At 36.9% G+C, this 26,156-nt stretch overlaps 2 protein-coding genes across 7 annotated transcripts in view; both read left to right on the forward strand.

The window, feature by feature from the left end:
- The first annotated feature begins 378 nt into the window (after positions 1-378).
- Positions 379-13,721, forward strand: LOC113501741 (SWI/SNF-related matrix-associated actin-dependent regulator of chromatin subfamily A containing DEAD/H box 1 homolog). Of its 2 annotated transcripts, none has more exons than XM_026882962.1 (15): positions 379-736; positions 3,265-3,476; positions 3,838-4,157; positions 4,361-4,529; positions 4,857-5,041; positions 5,446-5,639; positions 6,004-6,139; positions 6,446-6,581; positions 6,994-7,131; positions 7,472-7,711; positions 8,170-8,397; positions 8,649-8,860; positions 9,260-9,415; positions 9,887-10,017; positions 10,229-13,721. In XM_026882962.1, exons 1-15 carry the CDS (start codon positions 613-615, stop codon positions 10,303-10,305), a joined length of 2,658 nt encoding a protein of 885 aa, XP_026738763.1. In that variant the 5' UTR covers positions 379-612; the 3' UTR covers positions 10,306-13,721. The 2 variants fall into 2 exon arrangements, with proteins under 2 accessions (XP_026738763.1, XP_026738764.1); XM_026882963.1 differs by lacking the exon at positions 379-736 and adding an exon at positions 1,807-2,048.
- Positions 13,722-15,532: 1,811 nt separating this feature from the next.
- LOC113501776 (CBP80/20-dependent translation initiation factor) overlaps positions 15,533-26,156 on the forward strand; it is a 34,221-nt gene continuing 23,597 nt past the window's right edge. For 4 of the 5 annotated variants that reach the window (XM_026883016.1, XM_026883021.1, XM_026883022.1 and 1 more), the window contains exon 1: positions 15,533-15,674. The gene's annotated coding sequence lies outside the window, so the exon portion shown is untranslated. Of the gene's footprint in view, positions 15,675-16,450; positions 16,475-26,156 lie in introns of those variants that run through there. The other variant, XM_026883017.1, reaches the window with a different exon arrangement.

Below are 26,156 nucleotides of genomic sequence, written 5' to 3' on the forward strand. Positions count from 1 at the left end.
TATTTAAAAATAAGATTTTCATGTTATAAGTGTTTTGACTGGACTAATTAATATAAGTGTTTAAATATTTACGTTTTAGAAACCTTTTTTTTCACTTTTCATATTATCTGATTATTGCTTGGTCAATCTAGAAAGTAGAAAATATTCCCGGGCTTTGTTTCGATAGAAATGTAATGTCGTTAGTTGAAAAAAACATATTGGTATGTATGATTTTAAATTCCTTCAAAAACATGAATTTTCTTTAACGTACTTTTAGTTTGTTTCGAAAACCGTATCAGGTTTTTTTAGTATTGTCACATTTTCATTACCACTCCATCTTTTCGCATTGTTCGATACTAAAAGAAAAATAGTTGTCATTTGTTAAAATATTTTTTTCTAATCGTTAATTGGTCAATAGAGTAAATGACAGTTTATGACATTGGGTTTCATTGGCCCGTTATTTTCTCATTTGCTTGCAGTCTCGCGGATAAAAATGGCCGTAGTGAGTGTTGTCTTCTTGTCGTTTTTCGGTGGTGTGATACTTTTTTCGTAAATCTTTACTAGTTTTTTATCAGAGAGCCTATAATATTTTTTTCTCAAGAGTGTTGATAAACTGATCTATATAGTGTGACAATGTCTAATGGTACAAGTCCGAGTGTGTTAAGTTTTTTGAGACAATACAGATTCCAGAGGAAACCAAACGGTCCTGCTGGACCCAGCTGTCCAGTCACCGTTACCTCGGCTCCGTCAAGTTCTCGTAAGTGATATAGATATATTTGTTGGACAAGGTCATGGTGAAGGTAGCACGTGCTTGTGACTTTTCACCACGAGGAGTTGGTACCACGTTCAGTGACCCGTGTTTTTTAATATATTTTTTTATTTTACCGGTTTTGAACACTATTATTTTCTATTACCTTGGCTAGAGAATTTCGTAATATTCCCATGCATTTACCATATTAACTGATGCGAAAAAATAATTACACAAGTTCTAGTTACATCTTTGCTATGTTGGTGATGTGACAGTGTTTACATGAAACTGTAGTATACCTGCTTTATAATAACACTAATAAGAAGAAATTCAATTACTGGAAAAACTATTCGCTCAATAATGATAATAAATGAAGCTCCCAAAACTGTAACATGCAAATTGTAGTTTATCTGAAAATAAATTATTAAATCTAAGCTTGATCATACTACTAGCAGACATCAAGTCTTTACTTCCAATACATTTTTTATTGGAATTTTTATAGAGCTTACATGACTGTTCATACTAATGAAAGTGTTACCATTTACTGTTTAAAGTATGCATAGTTAAAATTTACTTACGTAAAAGCTCTCTTGCTATGTTGATTAGTTTGCTTAAATTATTGATTCATTCAAAAGTTGTTGATACACTTTCAATTTATTGATTTAAGTGTGACACACTGCAAGGATATTCATTCTATTCCTAGGCTTGTAAAAAGTCATAACCACTTTCCATGATGAGTTAGAATTGAATAGATAATTCTTTGTAAGCTTTGGCAATTGATTGTAATATTTGTAATACCTGGATTTTTAGTTGAAACTTCAATCAAGTTTATCTGTAATTTAAGGTTAGGTAGCTTTTCTTTCTTCAGTACATATTCATTGTTTTAATGATGCATTGGAAAAATATCACTTTAAAAAAACTAAGTTCTCTTATAATAAACCTGCAATTTTCTGGAAAGGTAAATCAGGTTATAGACATTTACTCTAAAACGTTAACCATTAAAATTTTGTTACAATATATTATTACACCATTTACAGGTAATCTTGTGTTATTATTTATCAGACTTATTTATTAGAATTAAAGACTTATACTGCAGAAGCCAGTATTTATGTTTACAAGTCTAAACTGTTTTAACTTTTACAATATGGTGACAGACACATTCTTTTATTGCTGACAAACAAAACATGTTGCAATCCTTGCTTTTTATAAACCAAAGCATTATTTTCTATTGCAGGTTAAATTGAATTGAAACAATATTTAGCAAAACTGTCATTTGTATAGTCATCTGCTAAGTCACTTTATATTATACTTAAACTGTAAGGTAGGGACTATTTAAAATCAATTTCTGTTTTCAATTTGGATTTTTTATTTTTCAAATAGCTTAACTCACTGTAAATATTTTATGGAGCTTTGGAAAAGATCACCACAAAATAAAGTTTAATATTATTGTGATTATTGTTTCAATTTTTAAATGTGGTGTTATGAATTCAAGTCTTAGTGTAATATCACGAGAGAGCAGCTATTATATTTCATTTTGGAACATAATAATTAACTATATCTTTGTCTAAGTACAGTGGGTTGCTATTTTTAAAATAAGATTGTGTTGTATTTCATTGTTTCAATTTATTTGTTGCATAAGTAATGTCATTGGATAGCCTTGTGTTTTTATGTTTTGCCATCATTATTTTATTTTCTGGTTATGTTAAACAACATCCAAGAGTAAATGTTTATGAGATTCTATGTGAAAGCATAAAATCTTAGTAATGTTGCCATTTTTATTACCTAATTTACAATGTCACCTGATAAAATTGTATATGTTTTGGAGATTGTCATATCTGATTATACATTTTGATAACTAATTCCAGCATGAAGTGCTATTTTTTAGCCTTTTAAACATTGTTAAACTACTATAAATAGTTTTAATGATATAAATTGTATTTTAACCTGTACATTATTTACTGTAAAAGGGCTAACCTTTGACCCTGACTTCAAAAGGTCATTCTAGACCTTTGACAGGACAGAGAAATAACCAAAAGGTGGCATGACAACATGTTAATGACTCAATATGAAGTGAAAAATGATTATTATTACATTTCCTTATTACATAAAATAATAAGTATTTATTTTGACAAAAATAACAGAAAATATTCAATGTTTATGTAATGTCTACAACTAGCTATAATATAGCATGATTAAATTACAATATCTTAGTTCTATTTCATTAAGATCACTTAATTATGAAAGATTTTTTTATGAAAGTCCCACTTTACGTGTTGTCCTATAATGGACAGTACAACCTTTATGGTTATACAAACTGAAGTTAATTTTCTCTCATAGTTTCTCCCTATTTTATGCTGTAATTAGTAAATGTAAAATAAATAAACATGTATAAAATTATTATTACCTCTTACCCTACTTCCAAGGAGCGGTTATGTTTTTCATGCTTATTGTGTATGCATGTTTGTTGTTACATTCTTTATTAACCTATGGTATCCAGCTTAATTTTGTTTCTATACTCCTGTTCTATTTCTTTTTAGAGTTAAATCAAACTCAAATCAGGATGGCCGCCCCAAACACTGTAGTTAGAAATGGACCAATAGTGTACAAGCGGATAAGGATACAGGACTCTGATTCCGATGATGCAGCTTCTCCAGCGAAGAAGCCCGCGGTGACTGTAGAACTGACACCAGCTCTCAAGGAGAGGAGGTTTAGTAATATGAAAGAAATGTTCCCTGATATATCTCCTATTGTAAGTATCTGTTTAATAAATGAACTATTAGACCTGCAAGTTAGGGTTAAGATATATTATTGAAATTTGCTCTTATCATGCTATTTCACTTCAGAATCTGTTGTAAAGATGGTATTTTATAAGTAAATAAATAATTCTTATAAGGAATATGGACTAGGCTTTTCTGACAATAGGTATTTATTTATTTTTCCGTTATAGAAATAGGTATAGCAGTCGGCTTATGCCTGAGGCATTCTCAACTAGTCAACCAAGAGGTGCTGTGAGAAAATTATCGATGTTGTAATTGTTATGTAAAATAAATATATTAGTTTATTAGATTGATAAATATTACGAGATTTATCACTAATCATCTTGTCAACAGTTCATTAAAAACACACTAGCAAAACACGGTTGGAATGAAGAAAGGTCGAGAGATGAATTACTGAAACACGACCCTGAGAGTAACGACCGGGGTTCTACCCCCCAACACGCGTTCTTCGGGGGCCGCCCCGGAGTTTCCGGGTCTGGGGCCCGGCCGTACACCAACATGGGAATAGTGAGGGTTACCAGTGGGCCCAAGATGAATGTCGTGGTGAGGAAACCTCTGGAGGCTAAAGGGGGAAGAGCGAGGAGAGGCAGCAGTGGCAGCGAGGACGATGACTACGGTGTCAGAAAAGGGAAGGATGATAGAGTGTATGATAGGTGAGTCGAGTCCATACGTATTTTACACTAGATCAGCTAATCAGCAAATTCCTGACTGTTATAGCTCATAAGATACAGCTAATTACAATGATTGTTTATTTCTTCTCGTAAATTTTGTAACCACTTTCTTAAAATAAAAATATTGCCAATGCATTAAATGAACCGAAATACAAGAAAATGAAACATAAATGTTATGTCCTCAGTGAGGACTCTGACAATGAGATCACGGATGATCTGATTGGTGACAAGAAGAAGGTGTTCGAGTTCCTAAACAACAGCAACATGCACGAGCTGTCTCTGCTGAGCGGGTGCTCGCAGAAGAAGGCAGAGGCCATCATAGCTTTAAGACCTTTCAAAGGCTGGGTAGATATGGTGAGTTGAGGTTTATAACGCATTTAATAGCATAAAACGACGTGCATGTTTGTTTTTATGGAAAGAAATTAAGTATAAAATCATGCTTTTGGAATTGTATCTGCCAAACTAAACTAAAAAAGTCGATGAGCGGTATGTTGAAGTTCATTAAAATTTGATTAATTCAGCTTGCAGTGGACGCTTGTTTATGACAAATTGCATCAAATTTTTGTAACTATTTGCTAAAGCTAGCGATCAGAATGGATGGATCAGGTTTAGGACCCCTTAGTCCAAATTAAATTTAGATATCGTTAAGTCTCAATTCAAGCCTAAAAAATAAATTTACAGGTGGACAAATTCAATAGCAATAAAACTCTAAGTACGGAACTGTTGAACTCGACGCAAGAGCTGCTGACGACCCGCAACAACATACAGCGGCTGATGAAGAAGTGCGTCGGGCTGGCGCAGCAGCTCGAGGCAGCTGTGGCTGCAGGCGCTGGCCGGCTCAAGCAGCCCGCCATATTGGATGAGAGGTAGGGCGAATGTCATGATAAGATATATAGACCTTTGTGGAGTGAACTCTTTAGATGTACCTACTTGTTAATTAGTTATTGATCCCAATGCCATGTTAATACCGAAAGCAGTAAACCAGTTGTGAGCGTTTTTGAAATCTTATCAAGCAGCACAAGCACTCTGAGTCTCACTGTTTTGAAACTATCATATAATATTTGCAATAGTTTCAAGTTTCAACTTGAAATTGTCCAAGAAAATGTTGTATTCAAGTAAAACATGTCAGTCTAGAAAACGTCTCTTACATCTTCAGGAAAGCGATGAACAACGTTAGTAGTAGTAATCTAACCTTTGTCTATAAGGTGAAAGTGAGAGCTTTCAGGTTATACTAACTCCTGTTAATGTTACTGTGTTAATGAATTTCCAGTTTGACCCTGGCCCCGTACCAGCTGGTCGGGCTGAACTGGCTGGCGGTCCTGCACAAGCAGGGCGTGTCGGGCATCCTGGCGGACGAGATGGGTCTCGGCAAGACCGTGCAGGTGATCGCCTTCCTCGCGCACCTGAAGGAGACCGGCCAGGCCAGGGGCACGCATCTGGTCGTCGTGCCTGCCTCTACGCTCGGTGGGTCATCATATTTTATTACCATGCTTTCGCTCTTGTGACACGATTTTATTTTATTTAAGTGTTCTGATTTTAAAGGAGGTTTGATTATATTAACATTTTTTGTTCAGCTATCAAAATTTTTTATTTTAAGTGGTTTAGCTATTGGATTGCCAGGTCAACGGTTGTAGGTTAGATTTCCGATATGCAACAATGCTTTTCATATTTATATACACATTACTAAGTAATTATTAATTGCTAGGCAAGGATGTAGTTTAGAGTAATTGTTTTATAAATTACAAAATTCTTTTAGCTGCCAACAAAACAAGAATTGTGTCTGCCGTGTATGTTATACACTGTAATAAATAGTTGTTTGTATTTCCAGACAACTGGAGCAGCGAGTTGTCTCGCTGGTGTCCGGCCCTGCGCGTGAGCAAGTACTACGGACACCCCGAGGAAAGGCGACAGCTGCGCATTCAGTACGCGAGGGGACTACACGACGTCGATGTCGTGCTCACCACGTTAGTTACACCGATTAATTTATTATTTAAGTATTTAGAAAAGAAAGAATCGCAGTGCTGTCGCGGGGGCTTTCCAAATATTCAAGTCACATGCATAAAGACACCCAGCTTCAGGACAAGCTTTCCTGGATCACAAAAACGCAGAAACACAGAACTCGTTAAAGAGTTATTAAAAAAAAGGATATATTTCTTTGTAACCTTTGAACCTTTTTTAACTACAAATGGAAATAGTATGTAGCATGTAGTGGTGTTTTATAATAATACAAGCCAATAAATTAAGTGCGATCTTTAAATTTGCTATTTCAGATACACAATGGTGAACAGTTGTCCTGAGGAGCGCAAGATGTTCCGCATAACACCCATGCACTACGTCATATACGACGAGGCGCATATGCTGAAGAACATGTCCACGCAGAGATACGACAATCTACTTAAAATTAAGGTAAAGTCTTACACATTAAAATAAAAATGGCAAAAGAGATAGAAAAAGCGAAACTTTTTCTCAACTATTTTGGAGTCGGCTTCCAGACTAATCGGATGCAGCTAAGTACCTCCTCAACCTAGTTACCTGGGTAACACGATACCCCTAAGTTACATTAGTTGTCAGACTTTCTAGCTTCTCTATAATACTATAACAGCCGGGACCCACAATTTAGTGTGCCTTCCGAAAAACGGACGAACTCGTTATGACATCGATGGTCATCCATCCATGGAAGCCAGAAGTCATTTTATGTAATACATACTAGCATTGCTTTCGGACTTGCCTCTATGGACCTCATAGCACGATTAAAAAGACAGATTATTTACACAAAACAACCTATGCACACTACAATAGAGTCCACAATCGTTCGCAGTCTAAGCACCGGCTGCTGCTGACGGGCACTCCGCTGCAGAACAACCTGCTGGAGCTGATGTCGCTGCTCGCCTTCGTCATGCCGCACATGTTCTCTGGGAAGACAGACGACCTCAAGAGCTTGTTCCAGAAGAATGCTGTGAGTTGTCACCGTTTCTTACACTTTAATGTGTTTGTAAGGTCACGATAACTTTGATGTAGTAGCCGCGTCTAGGCACTAGACTACTAGTTAGTTTATACTACTGTTAGTTTGATTGTATTCGTGGATAAAATGTTGCCGATTTTGGTAATCTAATGTGTCGCTTTCTCCGTGCCGAATTGAAATAGAAAAAAATTGTCGATTCAAGGAAGTAATTTGCGAATCAATTTTATCCAGATCGTACCTAAACAACTTAACTTACTTGTTTTACTAACAACACAGCACAAAACAACTAAATTGGGCTATCAATATGATAACTTGCAACTGACTAAAATTTCAGAAATCAAAAACAACGAAAAAAGTTGACGGTAAAACTGAAGAAGACGAGCTCCCATTCGAGCAGAGCCAGATAACGCAAGCCAAGCGCATCATGAAGCCGTTCGTACTGCGGCGTCTGAAGCGGGACGTCTTGCAGGACCTGCCCAAGAAGACCAACCACAGGGAGCTCTGCCCCATGTCCGAGAGGCAGGAGATCTTGTATAAGAATCTGATTGCTGGTTTTTCTGCTAAGGATGGCACGGTATGAACTATGTGACTGATAAGGTTTTCTGCTTTGTTAGACGCGGATACAAAGTAGTATTTTATTAATTATTTTTTTTTACTAAATATTATTCGAACCTGTCCAGCTGTTTGAGTATAAATACCCACTATCACCAACTTTCGCTTTTAGGTTACCTACACAATATTTTTGAAATAGTTCTATATCTGTTTAAGTGAAGTGATTTCATATCTTCAGTTTTTAAACGCCTTCACAGGTATCATATAAGTACATAGTAGGTTTAAAAATAGGTTTACATCAATCCTATTATTTTATATAAATTTTACGAGTCATATATCCATGAGATATTTAACAGTATGTATAGAATGTTGCCCACCATCAAGATCTATCTTCTTGGGAGGCCTTTGTTGAGCAGTAGGATATGGTCTGATGATGATGGCTCGATACAAGGATGTGACTAGTAAAGCCGTTGTTTCCAGATCCGCGCGACCACCGAGCAGAGCGGCATGGCCATGATGATGGACATGCGCAAGCTGGCCAACCACCCGCTGCTGCTGCGCTACCACTACTCGGACGCGGGGCTGCGCGCGCTGGCGGGCCGCCTGGCCAGCCACCCGCGCTACAAGGAGAACAACGCGCAGTACGCCTGGGAGGACCTGCTGTGCCTGTCCGACTTCCAGATACACCAGCTCACGCAGCAGTACAGCGTCAGTGCCACTACACAATACAAAGATACAGCTATTGCATCATAATAACGTGGTGTTCACTCTTAACGCCTCTGCCACCAAATATTTATCAAATGGCTGAACCGAAACCAACTTTAAAGTGTACTACAACATACATATTCATGTTGCTGAGAAGTAGTAGAATTTTGTCGCTTCGCGTTGTATCATAATCTCAGTAACCTTAATCAATGAAGTGGCATATTCTTTCCTAACTTTCTAACTTGTACTTCCAGACAATCAGCTCGCACGCGCTACCGGAACACCTGATCCTGGACTCGGGCAAGTTCCAGAAGCTGGACGAGATGTTGCCGCGACTGAAGGCGGGCGGCCACCGCGTGCTCATCTTCAGCCAGTTCACCATGATGCTGGACATCCTGGAGCCATACCTCACCATCCGCGACCACAAGTACCTCCGCCTCGATGGCAGTACCGCTGTTGTTGACAGGTGACTATCCAATTCTATTAACATCCTACTCTTACTAATATTGCGAATATTCTTGGAATTTTGTATGTATGGATGTACGAATCATTTTCGATTTGTTCCAGACAAGCCCGCGGGCAACAGACAGTCATATATATAGTATTTGAATTTGTATTTTTCTGCTTGGTGTACACCAAGTCTTAGTCTCGGGTTATCAAAATGATACGACAAATAAATGAATAGGCTCACAATCACATACATGGTGTGGCTAGCTGAATCCTTGAGTCGTGCTGCATATAACAAAACGTTCGTGAGTCTAGTATGGAATTCTATGGAAGCACTACACTACTTCATTAGGCATAAAACTTACGTAATATAATACCAATGAGTGCATACATTAATCTTTATCACTGGTCTTTTCAGACAAGAGTTAATAGACCGCTACAACACAGAGGACATATTTGTGTTCCTGCTGTCGACGAAGGCGGGCGGGCTCGGGATCAACCTCACCGCCGCTGACACCGTCATCATCCACGACATCGACTTCAACCCCTACAACGACAAGCAGGCTGAGGACAGGTACCCCATCATCATCTGCAGCCTATATTTGTCCACTTCTGGACGTAGGTTTCTTCTATATTCTTCTATTCCCGGCGGTCTCGTGCCCTCTACATCCAGTGGGTGCAGGGGGCACAAGACAAGGCTTCTGGTGTTGTCCACTCACAACAGGACAGGCGCATAGAAAAATATAATTCAACTACTGGTAAGAAAGTGGTATATCACAGGAGTTCACACTATTGTAAACAATAAAATTTTGTTTTTATTACCTTAACATTGTACCAGACTAGCAAACATTAACAAAAAGTAATCTGACACGAAATACTTAATGGTGGAGGTTTGGTGATTTTGCAATCTATGTTTCAAGCATTGCACTTAAAAATCTTCTAACTAGAAATCTAAGAAAATCTTCAGTTATTGTTGGTTGTAATCAAGGTAGACAGGCTTATGGGAATATGCTCTGAGTACAAAATGTTAATGTGTGTGTTACAGATGTCACAGGATGGGCCAGACGCGGCCGGTCACGATATACCGGCTGCTCAGCTGCGGGACCATCGAGGAGGGCATCTACCAGGTCGCGCAGGAGAAACTCAACCTCGAGAAACATGTCACCGGTGATGATGGTGGGTATTACATTACACAATTTAGGTCTTTTGTTATCATAAGTCTGCATCAACCTACTGGTTGATAGATTGACCAATTTTTTTCGCACATCAAGTCTCTACCTGCTGATAGCGCAAAAGGGATGAAATTCGAATGATTTTGGTACTATCTATATCTGTCCAACATAGACAATGTTTAAATATATTGCTCTCATGACCTTATTTCTTTCAGATAATGAATCTACGGAACAAAAGAACGTCGTGCGGTTGTTGTCAGCGGCGCTGGGCCTGACCTCGCCCAGTAAATGATTGTCGAGCAGTGACGTCATCCTCGTCGAGTGATTACAGTGATGTGACCCAACATTTGTGTACAAACATTCGCGACCAATGTTGGCCAAGTGACAGTGCTAGGCAACTGTGAATACGTGCTTTAGTGTATATTGTACAAATTAATCCAAGCTTAATTAATAGACCTCAACATATTCTAATTATAATATTCAATGTTCACACAATTTCTGTTTGAAGTGTTTGAAGATACAGGTATGATTCAAATTGTATTACCACCTACTGCCTTATGTCAATAACTAATATAAGCAAAGACGCTAGAATTTACACGCATTGCTCTGCTCTATACTCTCTGGTGCCTGAGTTATGATCACCAAACTTACTGAACCATCTAGATATCTCATTCTTAATTCTATTATGATACATTATTCAGGAAACTGACCTAGAAAGACAATAATTAAGCCAAATGACTTGCCCAAAACCACCGATATTGTGTGTTGCTTGACTAAAAATCGCCACCTTTTACACAAGATGTGGGAAGAGGGCATTCTGCAAATGCCGCACAATATTACTACTGCTGATATAGTGATATTTATATTCCTACTGAAATAGAATAGTTTCACAAAGATATAAAATTACTTCAAAAATGAATTTGACTTAACAATTATTTGCCATCATTTGATAGAAGTGTAAATCTTTCATATGGGATATTGTCACTATGACCTTGTGAACAATTCACAGTAGTTTTAAATTCTTGTAGTTCATTATTGTTTTGAAACTGTCTAATTGTAAACAGTTATGCAGATATCTATTGTAACGTCTTGAGCAGTCTGTATAGTTGAGCGTAGGCCAGATTGCAATACCCATACAAATGAATAGCATATTTATTATAATTTATAATGTTTAAGTAATAAATTTTTAGTATAATTTGATTTATTTACAATATTTTTCTTTGTTATATACAACCCGTCCCTTGAGATTGAAGTTATGAAAGCATTTAGCCCAGGTATCTTTACCGTATTGTTGATAGAAACAGCCCCTAGCCGCGTAGCAACTGTTAAAAGCTAAATTGAAATTTCAGCGTTATTGAAGATGCTATGTCACTCTTGGCTAGGAGGTAGACCATTGAGAACGCGAAATCAAATGACATGACAGTGTAAATGTATTATTTATTGTAATTATCGCTTTCCTATGCAGTATTTTCATAGAGCCTATTATTTGTATTGAAATGTTTTATAAATGCGAGTTTAAGTGATCCATATTGACGCCTTTATAGTTCGCTTGCGTGTATTTCATCAATATGAACAACCAAGGAAGAGAGAAACTGTACGTTTAACTTTTCAATTAAAATAATAGGTACTATAGGTAGACAATTAGATTAACACAAAACAATGTTTGTCTAAAACTTTTTATTTTTCTCTCCTCAATGCAGATCTTGTTTTGTGATAGCATAGTTTTTGTTTATGTTGCTATGCTGATTATTAAAAAACTATATTTTATATACATTTCTAATTACCTGTTGTAAGTGATTTCTATTCTTTAGATTGTCAAGCTCAGACACCTATACATTGAACTGTTATGGCCATTATTATGTAAAAGAGTTTATTATAAAAAAGTGATTGATTCCTATAAGACTTATATTGTAACATCAGTTAACTAAAGTTCCAAATTCTGATTTACTAAAACTAGCTGACTTATCATAAATGCGAATACCGAGTTAAAAGCTTGCCGCGAGTACGCCGGACGTACCTAAAATGAAGTAGAAGATATACTTGAAATCCTTCAAAAATCGACATAGCGATTAATGTCAGAGCTAAACTGACTAGGTGAAATTTCCTCTCCGTCGGTCACCGGTGACCGACTGCGATCCGACGTCGGCCACCAGTGACCGACGTTATTTTACTTGGACGTATTTATCAGCATGACAATGTAAACATTTAATAATAGTTTCGAAGCGCCCACAGACTAAATACAAAGTGACTTATTGCTATGTACTGAGATATTGTTAATGTTTAGATTAAGCAATAGTTTGGTAAGACAGCGTATTAACAAAAAAAAAAGAATTATAAATCTGTTTTTAGTGTTGTGTATCATTTATAAGGGCAAATTCAATGTACCATAATTCTTGTGATTGTAAATTATATAGTTTCTTTTTTCTTACAAATCGTGATTGATAATAAAAACAATAGTTTTCTAAAGGTCAATTAATTAACTTATGTATTCTATAAAAAGACCAAACCCTGGTTATTGATACACATGCATGAGAAACAAACGAAAAATTGTAAAAATGTATACGCGAATTATAAATGTACCTACTGGAAGGATAAATAAATTTATTAGTATTAATATCTCGTAATTTTTGTGGTAACATATATAAGATGATATTAAACTCAGTAAGTTACTGTAAGCTTTAGTTTAGAAAGCTTTTATACGTCTATTTAGATTTAATTGGGCATGCAAAAATATAACACATATCTCTTGAAGTGCAATCTAAACTCGCATTTATGTTATTGACATTAGGTTCAATTTTACAACATTATTTATTGACTTGCTCGTAAGTCTCCATAAGTGCAATTTTAGATTAACTTCATTTGTTATGAAAGGCCAGAGGCTGTGCAAAAGCTTAGGTTAGATGAATGAGTGTGTTAGTGTTGCCAGATCGTTTGTCACATGTCATCTAAACTATGACTGACCAAGCCAAGATCAGAAGCACAGATTCTTGCTATGGTTATCGCACTGTTTCTTGGCTACCTAAACTTAGCCTTTGCGTACACGGGGTGATGCAAGATCTCTACACTAAGCCAGATTCACTATAATAGGGCTCAAAGATATGGTATAGTATATACAAGTTGTGTGAGACTTGGAAACCGCGTGTACGGATGAGGTTTTAATAAAAAACGTAGACGAAAAAATGAACTCAATTTAATATGAACTGCGAAAATATCAATTTATATCAACCAATGTTTTTCAGAGGTTCAATTGTTAATTACGTCTTATAATTATATAACTCTGGAGTGATACCGCCAAAGTTAAATGTTTTCATTTTATTTGAAACATTTTGTTGGGTAATGTTTGAATTTTATTTCATATTCAACAATAATTGAATAGTAAGATTGTACAGTGACTAAAAGTGGTCGTTCGACATGTATTGACATTCCGATCTGACATTTGTCATTTTCAAATATGGCCACTGGCATATAGTTTCTCGTCGCAAAAACAGCTTTAACACATGTGAGTAAGGTTCAAAATGTGTGTAAGACAGAAATAATCAAAATTCAATCATTACTCAGACAGCCACAGACACTCTTATGGGTTTAGTTGTGTATGTTAAATAGTTATTTATTAAACTTTTTAGATCAATTTTTCGTTTTAAGTAGTAAGTTTTTTGTTTAATTTTAGCGTAGTACACATTCCTTAGCTAAATAAATTAGTTAATTTGATTGTTTTCTTTTTATTTAATTTGGCTTTTGCATGATTGGCGTTTATGACGGTTTCCCCTTAAATCAAGCAAAGAAACATGACTACACCATTGCTTTAGGCACTTAAAAAAGGTTAAAAAACATTCTTGCCGTCTTTTTATCAAAAACACATTAAATTAATGAATGACTCACATATTTTAGTGGTATATTTGTATTGGTATTCTTTATTGTTGTTTTACATTGGTTTTTAGTAGTTAAACTGAGTTATTGACAAAAAAGGCACGCAAAGGTTTTTACATTTTTATGAGCCTAAACTTACAGAGTACAGTTACTTAAAGAAATGGTAGTATTAAAATATTTCTACTTACAGTATTGAGAAATGGTGGAATGGTGGAGTTGTATCCAAGAAAAATCCATCACCACGCAAGCGTGTGTAATCGTTACTCATACATATAGTTCATTACTTATTGAAAACGTATTTATTCTATTGTGGCACAAATACCATCTTCTAATAATTTTAATTGTTCCCAGTAATCTGTTGGTTCCTTTCATTAGAATGTCTTATTACAAACTGTTCGATTAATTAACTTTTAATTGGGATTCCTAACTTTGATGCAATGAATAGAAAACCGTTGTTGTTGCTTATTCAAACATGAATATTTGTGTATTTGAAAATATAGTAGTAAATGACGTAAAGGAAAAATTAAATTTTTTTCTTATAAAGCATTACTTGTCTTTATAGATTTCATAATTTATCTTTTGAATAACAATACAAATAGACAAAAATTGGGCAAAGACTAAAAATGACCAACGAAAAAAAAGAAGGTAGTGAAATTGTTATTTGTAATTTATTTTTTTTAAATTACAAATAATTAATTTTAATAAATAATAATAATTAAAAAATAATATTTAATAATTTAAATTTTGGCTAATATGGACCAACAAATTATAAGAAAAGACCAGTTTGTTACTAGTGAGTAAAAAATGCATGTATTAGTAGTTATGTAGGTAAGTAGATATTATGCTTGCAGTTTTCCTTGTGATTGCTGCAGCGTTCAGTTAATTTGGACACAACCTTTCACTTATTTGTCATTGTGAGCATGAGTGGGTAGCGATGACATTATCTAACTAATAAGTGCGGGTTATGAAATGTATGACTCTATGCAATATGTATTTGTGTAGTAGTAAATAAAGGAGTTCCTACGGCTATATAGCATGTGTTTTCAAGTAGATAAAATTCGTTTTTAACAACTCTTTCTCGGTCAAGGAAAATTTTGTTAGGAAACCAGCACGTCTAAGAACATTTCAAAGGTGTCATAAACGTCGTCAGAGCCTTATTAGTGGTTTATATCTGTCACCAGGTCTAAGAAGGACAAGAAAATGCTAAGGCATGGACATCATAGCGACATATTTCCTCACCTATGTATCTACCATATAACTCAGTAAGTAGATCTAGGTGTCTTGTTTAAGTAGCCGTTCCACACTATGTTAGCAAAATATTGACATTGCAGGCATCTCGGATAGCGGACAACAAGTCACCAAAGAAACGAGCGATGTAGAGCAGCCGAACATCGGTTTAATGGTTGAATAGTTTGCGAATCGTGCGCAGCGCGTGTTCCAACAGCGCGGACGCTGACAGGGTACCGCATTGTAACCTAGTGGGTACCAATACAAATGTCAATATGTGCGGAGTCGCAGACGAGAGTGCAGCGGATGGTGCATCTGTGTGGCTTCCCAGCGCCGAGTCCGGGCGGCCGGGCGCGGGAGCGGGCCGCTGCGGCCGCGCGGGCGTGTCGCGCGCGCGAGCGCGGTAACGCGAGTGCGCGGCGGCGGCGCGCGCCAGTCGGCACACCGCCCGGGCGGGCGCCACACGACCGGGATCTGCGCGAGCGACGAGCGGCGACCAACCAAAATAATATCAGTGAAATAAACACGTATCCGCAAAACGCTGTAACGTGCGAGCGCCAGATTCTGGTGAGTACACCATCACGCTACCCTCCTACAATACACAGTGACGGACTGAAACTAATCTAGTTGGAAAGACATTTCCTACGTCTATATATAGTTGCGCCTTATTTCGGGACGCTGCATTGACGAGGGAGTTTCACGGCGCGCGATGCGCTTTACGCGGTTTCCTCCGTCTGTGTGTGTTTCCCGCGTGAAAATTAACCTTATGAACAAGCTACAATTGACCCGCGCTAACCCGTGCGTCAGTGGTGCGCTGTATCAAACGCGAGCAGTGAAATCCGCCGTGAGTCCAGCGAATAAGTGAAATGAAAGTGGCGCTGCACATGGTTCAGTCGCGGCTGAAGCGAGAACGTTTCTAGCCGGCTAATTAGTTTGGAGCACGATAAAAATTAGATTTCTTGTCTGTATTTGTGTTCTCAATAGGACGCGGACTGCGCTTTGGCCTAAATACCGACTCCACCTACTAAAGATCAATGTCTCTTAGCTTAGAGTCGTCAATGAGCGGACTACTGCCCACATCATCTTTGTAAACATCATGAACATAATAGCTCGTATTATGACACGCTCGCAATAACATTCAATACATTTTGGGCCAGCTTGTCGCTTGAACTGCACGAGATGAATCTCCGAGGCGACACGTCTATGCTTATACGTGACTAAGAATGAAGACGTCATTTATGTTGGTCAGGAAGCAAAAAATAGGCATTACCTAAGTATAAGTTTTGAACATTAACTGATGTATTCTGCTGTCTACGTATCTGTTTACCTCCTCCAATGTAGCGACAGCACTTCGCTTGCCAGCGTAGGTAAGTGTTCGATTCCCAGTGATGCTGTTATCACCATGTGCTAGTTTTTTGTAGAGTAAAGACGATGTAAATGCAAATATTTTATTTTTGCGACTTGCATGAATAGAATAATTACGATAAAGTAAAACCTGTTAGTAGTTAAGTCAATATTGCGTTACGATTTCATTGCTAATCGGCAATACCGAAATAAGTTAGCTATCATTTTTGATGGCAAAGGAATCTTCGTTTAATCTTTTCACAACGCGCGTCGGACACGCGATCGAATAACAGAAGTACAATCAACGTTACATCCATATTTCGCGTACATGAACAAAGTTATACATCAAATCCGTAGAACAGTTAATTAACCGCTAAAAATCGGTGTTTGAGCGCTAGCGTCGGAGTTAGGTAACAAAAAATATGGCGAACGGACTCAGACGATTGATTCAGGTCGTTTACCTCTGAAACTGAGACCGGCCGACGGAAATACAGTAATCGTTCGCTTTTATGTAGTTAAATTGCATTTCAACATTATTCAGAGTGAAAAATATCATCCACTGTTGGACAGCGCTGGTGCGAATTGGAAACGAAACGCGCAGTTGAAAGTCCGCGCGAATGTTCTCACTAATTAGAGATCACGCAATTAGTAAATAAAAAATAAATTACTACCTGATAATGAAGTTATTATTGATAGGAAGCAAGCTGTATTCAGCTGTAGCGGCACTAATTCTGTGTATCCCTTAAACCTTCTTGCTGCGAAAGCGAGTTATTGCATCGCGCACTGCTCAAAAAACAGCGTAAAAATTCTCTTCTCGGCTCAAAATTCATTTCTCTTTTATTTAATTGCTGAATTTAATGCGTTGAACGTAAAATACAAAACAAAGAAACGTAAACACTAATTAAGTTTTGTTGAAAGTGAATTACGTTCAGAATGATGTCACGGACGATGACTGACAGGATCCGAGGAACTCGCAAATTAAATTCACATATTAAAAAGAGATTTGGGAAAAAAATGGCTCCTGTGGGCTGTTTTTTTTTAATTAGCATGACAAGTAAATAATATTTCTGAAAACATGCTAATTTCCTCTTAATGAGAACCACTGATCAGAAAATTAAGATCTGACCCTACTAAGAGTTTTCTGTTTTCTCTTTTTTCCGTTACCAGAATATTTATGAATTAGTAGCATATGGTAAAAATGTACTAAAGGCATTTGTCAAGATTATAATAATAGTACATTGCAAAGTATGAAAGATCTTATCGGGAAAAGACAATAATATAGAGTTCTACTGTTTAAAAGGAAGGATATAGAAATCGTGCAATGATCCTGCTTGTTTTGCCTACCGGATGATGGTTTTAAAATCAATGTCGACGATTGTAAATGCACTGGAAAATTCTACTCCTTTATACGCAAAACTACCACAATTCTTGAAGTTCTTCTGCGGGAGTCGTTGAAAAAACCTTCGGTGATATATTATAGGTACATATTATACTCCTTTACATTCGATGTAGAAGCTATAACTAAAGTAGTTGGTCTATAACACAGTAATTGTTCCTAAGATATGGCAGGATACGTCCGCGACCACTACAATAAGACGTTTCCCTTCCATCGTTTGTAACGCTGGTTCCGAGGTATATTTTACCAGGAAACTATGAGGACCTGAGATATATGTTTACATTTTCTTTGGTGTCAGGAAAATATGGCAAATTCGCTGCTGTTTGAATGGAATGACCTCAGAAAACCTTGTAGCTTTTCACAGTTTTCACGCTAACGCTCACCTTTTTACACTTGTGTCCTGAATGTCAAAAGTAGGACAGATATATTCCCTTATTTAGTACCTTACCTTACGGTACCTTTTTATGTGGTTGCTGTCATAGCCATTGCTAATACTAAGATACTATCTAGTAATCTGTCAATAATCCTTACAGAATCATGGATTAAGCCCAAATAATATAACAAAAGGGAAAATGACGACCAGAGATCACGATTAGACCCGAATCAGCGGAGTTATAAAGAATTGTAAAATAATGTCGAATGTTTGCACCTGGAAATTTCACCTATAATGATATGTTAGCCAGTAGCCAGCTACCAGCCTTTGTGTGTTGATGCTTCTGGCACCTAACGGTTTCAAACTGGAATGCATTGTTCTGATTCTCAACGACTTGCATCTACTTAGATTAGGTGCCTATCTGTGTTTATAGTTCACTTCTTTGGTGTTTTGTAATTTTAGGGTTTTTCACAGCTTGTGCGGTTGTCGGAACTTAATCCAAATCAAAATATTTTTATTTGCCTTTTTCAATAACTTTTGAAACGAAGGCCCCATTCCAAAATGTTCAAACCAATAAGTGAAAAAAATGTCTTAAAAAACATTTCACTGTAGATTTCACTTCTTAAATAAATAATTAACTTAAATACGTAGGTACAGCATACAAATAAACGTTTAGTAATCCTACCTCTCATTTTATGCCCGACAGGGCCCTCAATGCTCCTAGACCAATGCACATCCTTATGTACCTACCACCTAAGTTTACATTGTGGAATGCAATAAACGTATTGAGTATTGACTTAAGAAAGCATTGTACGATCTATTCGCTATTGTATAAACTTTCTTGTAAATAAGCTGGGCTGACTTTCTATTTGTAAAGCTACGTCCTACACAGAGACGCCCTTTGGAGGTGATTGCAGCTATCTCTCACGTCGCGATTGTGAAACTACTCATTATTATCCAATTTTAGATAGGTGCAGGTTATAAGATGCAATTAATATCTAATTTAAACGTCAATCATTGAACCTTTCTCAGTGTGGAGTGTTATTTGTTTCCTGGGTACTGTTAAGTGGACTATGTGTGTTTTGTTTTGTATAGGATTTCTATTCGAGTCGATAGCTATCTCTTCCATTCCTAGAATGTATGTCGTTGACGTAACGACGTTGTACATTGATGAGCCTGTTGGTCTAGTTGATATTTTGTACCTCGGACTAATGTAGGGTCGTGCATTCAATTCATGCCGAGGACAAAAGGTTGTGTGATGAGCAGGATCATTTGTTCTCTATCCCAGACACAGAAAAAATATCTAATCTTTAAGTAATATGTATTTTAATAATGTCAAGTACTCTTAGAATAAGCTTTGTTTAGTTTGAGACTACATAGCGTTGTGTGAAAGTCCTAAATATTATATTTTCTTTTATTCTGGCTAAAATTTTACTATTTAACATCAGATTATCGATAAGTAATAATAGATTTAAACACGATGTAGAACTCTCATCTCATGTACATCTAATGAACAGCTTCCCATTATTGTGTTAATCTGTTCAGTTTGTCTTAGTTCATTTGTTCTAATCCAGCAACATCAGTAACTAGTCAGAGAGGACGTTATAATTTCCACGAAGTCCCAATTAAGATTGTTGAGATGTCTGAAACATAGTGCTTAAACTGTTACTAACTCTGTGCTAGATCTAGGTCTTATCTTAAATAAATATCATTGTTCATACATCGCAGAAACAGCGGTCGTTCACTCCCCTTTCTTAAAACTGAAATTGCATTTTGTAATCAGAATAAGATGTTTGTTTTATTAAGTTTAATGTTAAATCTGCACCTCAGTTGCACATAAAACAAACAAAAGCGTTCTAAGCCTAAAAGCTGGTCATAACAAAACTATTTAGAAATTAGGTAAGATTTATTTAGCTCAATAAATTATTAAAAAAACTTACCTTTCTACAAATGCTAACGATTATATGATATTTTTTACATCACGCGTTTCATAAATAACACAAATTCTCGTCCTATACGCTGATCGAACCAGCGACACATCGTGCTCAATGAGTTTGGCGTTATGACCTCAACGAATCAGCTATCCGTGCTGTCATTTAATTTAGAAAAAGGAACGAGTTGCACTGACTGTTTTTGTTTCAAATCATATAATTATCTAGGGAGTGTCTAAACAAGTCAGAGATGTTTAAAAGTAGCTTTGGTCACACTGTCATATAACCTAGGCACAAATCGACTGACCTTAGGCTAACCAGTGCATGCAGTGCTAGTGCTTCCCGTGCTGCTCGGATTACCTAGTTTGCTCTCGGTTAGCATGCCTTAAGATTGCAGCAGATTAGGCGTGTATTGTGTTTTTCAATAGTTGCTCTTTGTTTTGATGAGCTTAGCTTCAAATTATTCGATATGGTTCTAGATAATGGAAGAAGTCCAGCCTTTTTGGAAGTCAAGTTGTTGGTAGCTTACTCGAAATGTTTTCCACTTTATTTTCGGTTGGTAAAGTAACTAAAACTCAACTATTATTGTACAGTCAACCAAAATTGATGATGATAATAATCAGAAATTCAGTACGAATTTCGCGTCAGAACCGTGAGGCCTCGAAGTGATTCAAAAGTATGTAAACGGAAAACCAGCCAGTTCAGTAGAAACGAAATAAAACACTTTTGACGCGAACTTTGTTGCCTGTACCAGATCTCTTTCTCTCTTCTCTTTTTATTTTTCTTATGCTTTGATTGTAGGTCTATTAGTTCTTCCCAGTGTTTCTGATTGTCATTTTAGCCGATCAATAATACTGAAACATTTTGTTTTCCTAATGCTTTCCGCATACAATATCCAACTCCCATATTTAATTACTGACGTAAGTCCATAACGTCTATATACCTAAATTTTGAAATACAGCTGAAACTCAAACAGTAAATACATTAAATAGCCTTTACAATATCGTTGGTAAGGCAGTGTCCCCAGTAGGCAAACTGTTAGCTGCCGACTCAACGTACGCTCTACCATTTCAAATTAGCTGTTACATTGCCCGCGGGTCCGCATGCTATGAATCGAAAATGATCCAACGTGAACATACAATTGGGATACAAACTATGTGTTAATCCCATCTATGAACTATCCGTGTACCAAGTTTCGTCTAAATCCGTTCTGTAGTTTCTGCGTGAAAGAGGAACAAACATCCATCCATCCATACCATACAAACTTTCACGTTTATGATATTAGTCAGATGGAGTGTGCACAGTTTGCTACTGTACGCACTCTGAAGCGTTACGTGCAAAAGTAGCCAGCTGTGGAAAATGTAGAGATTCTATTTTAAATTTATAATAAATAAATAAATGCGGACAAAATCACATACATTATTCTGAACCCAAAGTAAGTTGCTAAAGCACTTGTGTTATGGAATTCATAAACAACGAAGGTACCACAAACACCCAGACCCGAGACAATATAGAAATGTGATTTTTTACATTGACCCGACCGGGTATCGAACCCGGGACCTCAGAGCTAGCGACACCTTGAAATCAGTGAGTACGCCGATCGACCACGGAAGTCGTCAACATGGTAGAGATATATGGAACAGTTCACTGTGGACACCGCCTTAGCGCACACCATGCAGGCGGAGCATACGTGAGCAGCATGCGCAAACACTGACATCCTGCCAACATAACGGCCTTGAAAGGTATCCATAGATTATTGACTCATTGTCGATGCTTCACCGATATTCTATTATTTATGGTGTAGTAAACTGCTTGAGCCCTTCCAGATCATATATATCATGTTTATATTTTATGTATAAATCGTTTTATAGTTGCCGAAGTTTGAACAGATATCTCTTTAGTTCTGAATCTAAATATTTTATACAGATATAATGTAAAGATTAATAATATCAATATTATTCTTTACGCTAATTTTGAACATGCGCGATGCCTGTTAACTAGAAATAATCCCGGCTAAAGAGAAATAATCCGTATGGGTGACAAATTTATTTGCCCAACCAAATTATAACAATTACAACAGAACGACAAAAGAGATACGATACCTGAAAATAATACTACTGTTAAGCTATCACAGTTCAACATATACATCCTGGTGACAGACGAACGAACAGCGGACCCTCTGTAATAAAGTTCCGCTTTTACAGTTTTAAGTAGCGAACCCTAAAAATCTCCTTTCAAAAACTTTCGCAATTAGCTGCAAAATGAGAAAATTTTAATTAGCTGTAATCATGTGTAGTTTGGCAACATTCTCCCGTGTAATCGTTGTGAGCTGAAACAGTTTGAACAAACACCGCCATCTTTGTTTAGTGTAGCAGAGTGCACTCAAACAAATGTTTTGGTTACAATACCAATCACACAATTGTTCGCAAATGACGCTGAAAGTTAAAACTTAAATATGAAAAGGACTCTCAAAATAAATAATTGAGTGAATTATTTAATTTTAAAAAAGGAAGAAATACTTTTAAGACTTACTGAAATTAAAACGAAAGTACATGGCGAAGCTTATTTAGTTAACTATTAAGTACTGTTTTCAATTGTTCAAATATAACCTTCTAATGTCACGTTACTCCGAGCTAGAAGCATCTTCAAATGATCAATTAATACTAATAAATAAACACTTCTTATCTAGATTACTGCATTCAGATTTCATATAAGTCGGTTCATAAAACTAGAAGTGTTTTTCGAAGAGATAGAGCTCTTGAAAACTATAACATTATATTATTAAAATAGTTGCTAACAATACCTTATCCAGCAGCTAGTTAGAAACAATTAAACAAACCTATTGACGTCATGAGTATCCGTACTATAACAAAATATCGCGGTGAGGAGCTCGCGGCTAAACTACAACTGCACGAGTTGATAGGTAGATGGGTGATCATCTATGTAAATACGAGTCATTTTGGGTAGACAGGAGCTGGAAAGTCTGACAACCAGTCTGAGTAAGGTCCCCATGTAGGGGAGGTGAGGTAGGCAGTGGCTCCCTGTATAACACTGCTATTTCGCTGGATATAGACTGGAAGTACCTATACCTCAACATTGAAACATAGAACAACTTGAGAAAAGGCTAGGATCATGATGAGCAGGAAAAAGTGTATAAAAACTAAGATTCAATTATTACTAACATCCTAAAGGAATGATTAATATATTTATATCGTTCAGCATTTCAAACATTTGATGGTAACTCTACAACGAATAACCATCAAACGTTTGAATTGCCGGTGAATAGCACTAATAAATAATGTAATTCATTGAGCCGGTAATTAACAATTAAGGCTGGAATGTGCCCGTAACTGCGGCGCAGGGTTAGGAATCAAGTTGTAGTTATAACAACAGGCTCTACACACTACTGTTTACGTTTTAGTGAGATTGTCTTATACAGAAGAGTTTAGCAATTTCAGCAAGATTTTGTTTCAGCAATTGATAAAATATATGAAAAAGAAATTCCTTTACCATAAAACTGTAACAAGCCGCCATTTTAAATTCCTGTTAAATTGTGATAAAATTCATGTCAGCAGAAGAAAGTAAGTAGACATAATTTTACAAATATGCGCACCACATAAGGAAATTTGCGTTTAACCGGCTGAAAACTGTGAAAAAAAACCTTTTCTAAAATATCTTTAAAACTCCTTGTGTCTCATTCTCCAGTCACTAACACTATGTTAGTACCTGCCAACTAATTAAAACGTTTACCTTACAAATACTTAGTCACTAAAGCTTGTCCTAGAACCTCAGAACGACTCTACAAAGGAGTTCATTATGTCCAGAACACAATAGGTCCAGTTACTAGTTGCACTTGCCATGCAGGGCGCGGGCGGGCCGTGGGTGGCTGCGGTGTGACGCTATGTGGGCGACGGCCGTGGCCGACACCTGTTGTCCTTAAGTATTAACATACGCTTAATAAGTCATGAGGAAGACTGTGCTGGTTTGTCCTGTAGTGGTCTAAACTTGCAGGTTAATTAATGCGTTGGTTTGTAGACCGAGTGTTGTGGTGCAAGCTGGTTGAGGCTTGAGGTCTGTTACAGCAGAGTACTGCAAAAGATGAAGCTGTTTGATTGAATGTGCTGGTCTCTCGACTTTCTCGTATTTTCCTCACGAGTGTTCGGGTATACAGTGAGTCGTAAAGTTTAAGTAACATAACGCATGAATACAAAAAAATCGGCCAATCATAGACGCAGTATCCTTCATTGTATAGGATACATGACGACCTAGGCGATTATATTATTTTCTATCGATCTTTATATCTTGCTGCATGTCCTTATACACATGCGCAAGCAATACATTAAAATTGTTTTATCACCGCGAGTTTTCTTTTCTTTGTATCTTAAACTAGCCCCGGCCTTATTAGTCACAGTAACAAATTCTCAGAAGCAGCTGTACCTAATGAGCATACAGATATGTTAATAAGAGATAGATACAATATGCACACTTACAGCGAACACGCTTCAGTAGGCAGCAAACAATATTAGCATGTACTGCATGCAGACATACAAGCCGGCAACAAGACTCTTTCGGTAAAATACACGATCATCATAAAGGTTATCCTTATATCTGCAAGATAAATGATCTTATGCACGGTATGATAATATTCTCGTAGCAATTTTTGGGTTGACAAAATTTTGTTGACATTGGCGTGATTGGAAGATGAATGAATGATTTTCCTGAAGTTTTGGCTCTTCAATCAATTCAGCTTATTGATGTCCACTATAACTGGACACAGGTCTTCCTCAATTTGCACCACAGCACCTGGTTCTGCGTCTACCGCATCCAGTCCAAGCCAGCCACCTTTTCAGGTCATCAGTCCATCGGTCTGAGGAGTATTCTACCTTGCGTTTGCCGATTCATAGTCTCCTTTTTTTTTCTCCGGATAATTTTGGCTCTGTACAAGTTTTCTGTACACTTTGTTTACGTAATTACGGCAATATCAGTCTCTTATCATTGATCAAACTGACGTATTTGGGCAACACGATCTCCAACTCACTAAGATGCAGGTTTGTTTAAATTGTGCGTCATTGTTGTAGAATGTTGTTTTTAAATTAGCTAGCTCAATGCAAGGAAACGCTGAAAAAAATATTACCTTTTCCCACAAAGATCTTGATTATGATAATTTGCAAACTTATAAATTCACTATAGCATACTTACTTGGAGATACCGCGGGGCAGCTAATATTGCTAACTATACATTTCGAAAAATAACCCAAAGCCCTTGGACATAAGGTCATTATTTCGTTGAAGATACCTACCGCCATTCAGAGAACGAACAAAACAAAAGACAAGTCTTACTAACTTAAATAAATCCAATGTGACCAGATACCAACATCTCTTAGAGTCGGCCAGTTGCAGGTGTGGAAGCGGGACGCTGCTCTACGCCAAGTAGTGCCGTCTCTCTCACACAGCTGCGACAGTCTTAGTGGAAGATAGAGTACAACAAGTAGTTTTAAGATGATCACGGTTGTCGTAAGTGTTAGCCATTAGAACACCAAGCTCCATGTTTTTGCCCTCAGTAGCCGGGGACTGGTTTTTGTGCGATGACTCAGTTTCCGATTCATCGCCACGGTCCAGCGTTATACCTTTATAAATAGATACTATACTTACCGAGAATGTTTACGCTGTTTTCAGTTCAGTGTAAGCAGATGAAGGGGCAATCGATCTTTACGGTGCCTTAAACTACGAGTAGAGTAAAATATTCTGGCTTTACGTTTTCCTCTTTGATGTTTTATTCACTAATTAAGCAATTTTTTTCCGATTTAAGGATCTTAATTCTTATGTGGCGGGAAGTTCATAAACATTCTAGTCGCTTAGGAGAAACATTGCTAGTTCTACTTGAGTATCGAACCCGCGACACTTCGCACTCAGAGGGTTCGGCGTAGTAACCTATCCACTCGCCTATCTTATCTTTATTAAGAACTAAACTGTGTCAAGTTCACAGTTTTTTCTTTCCTCTTTGCA

Source organism: Trichoplusia ni, chromosome 16 (genome assembly GCF_003590095.1).
Source record: "Trichoplusia ni isolate ovarian cell line Hi5 chromosome 16, tn1, whole genome shotgun sequence".
Classification (NCBI taxonomy): domain Eukaryota; kingdom Metazoa; phylum Arthropoda; class Insecta; order Lepidoptera; family Noctuidae; genus Trichoplusia; species Trichoplusia ni.

Coding starts and splice junctions, on each gene's coding strand:
- LOC113501741 (XM_026882962.1), top strand. CDS start 613: ATGTCTAATGGTACAAGTCCGAGTGTGTTAAGTTTTTTGAGACAATAC. Junction 7,712..8,169: donor TTTCTGCTAAGGATGGCACG/GTATGAACTATG, acceptor CGTTGTTTCCAG/ATCCGCGCGACCACCGAGCA. Junction 8,861..9,259: donor AGTACCGCTGTTGTTGACAG/GTGACTATCCAA, acceptor TGGTCTTTTCAG/ACAAGAGTTAATAGACCGCT.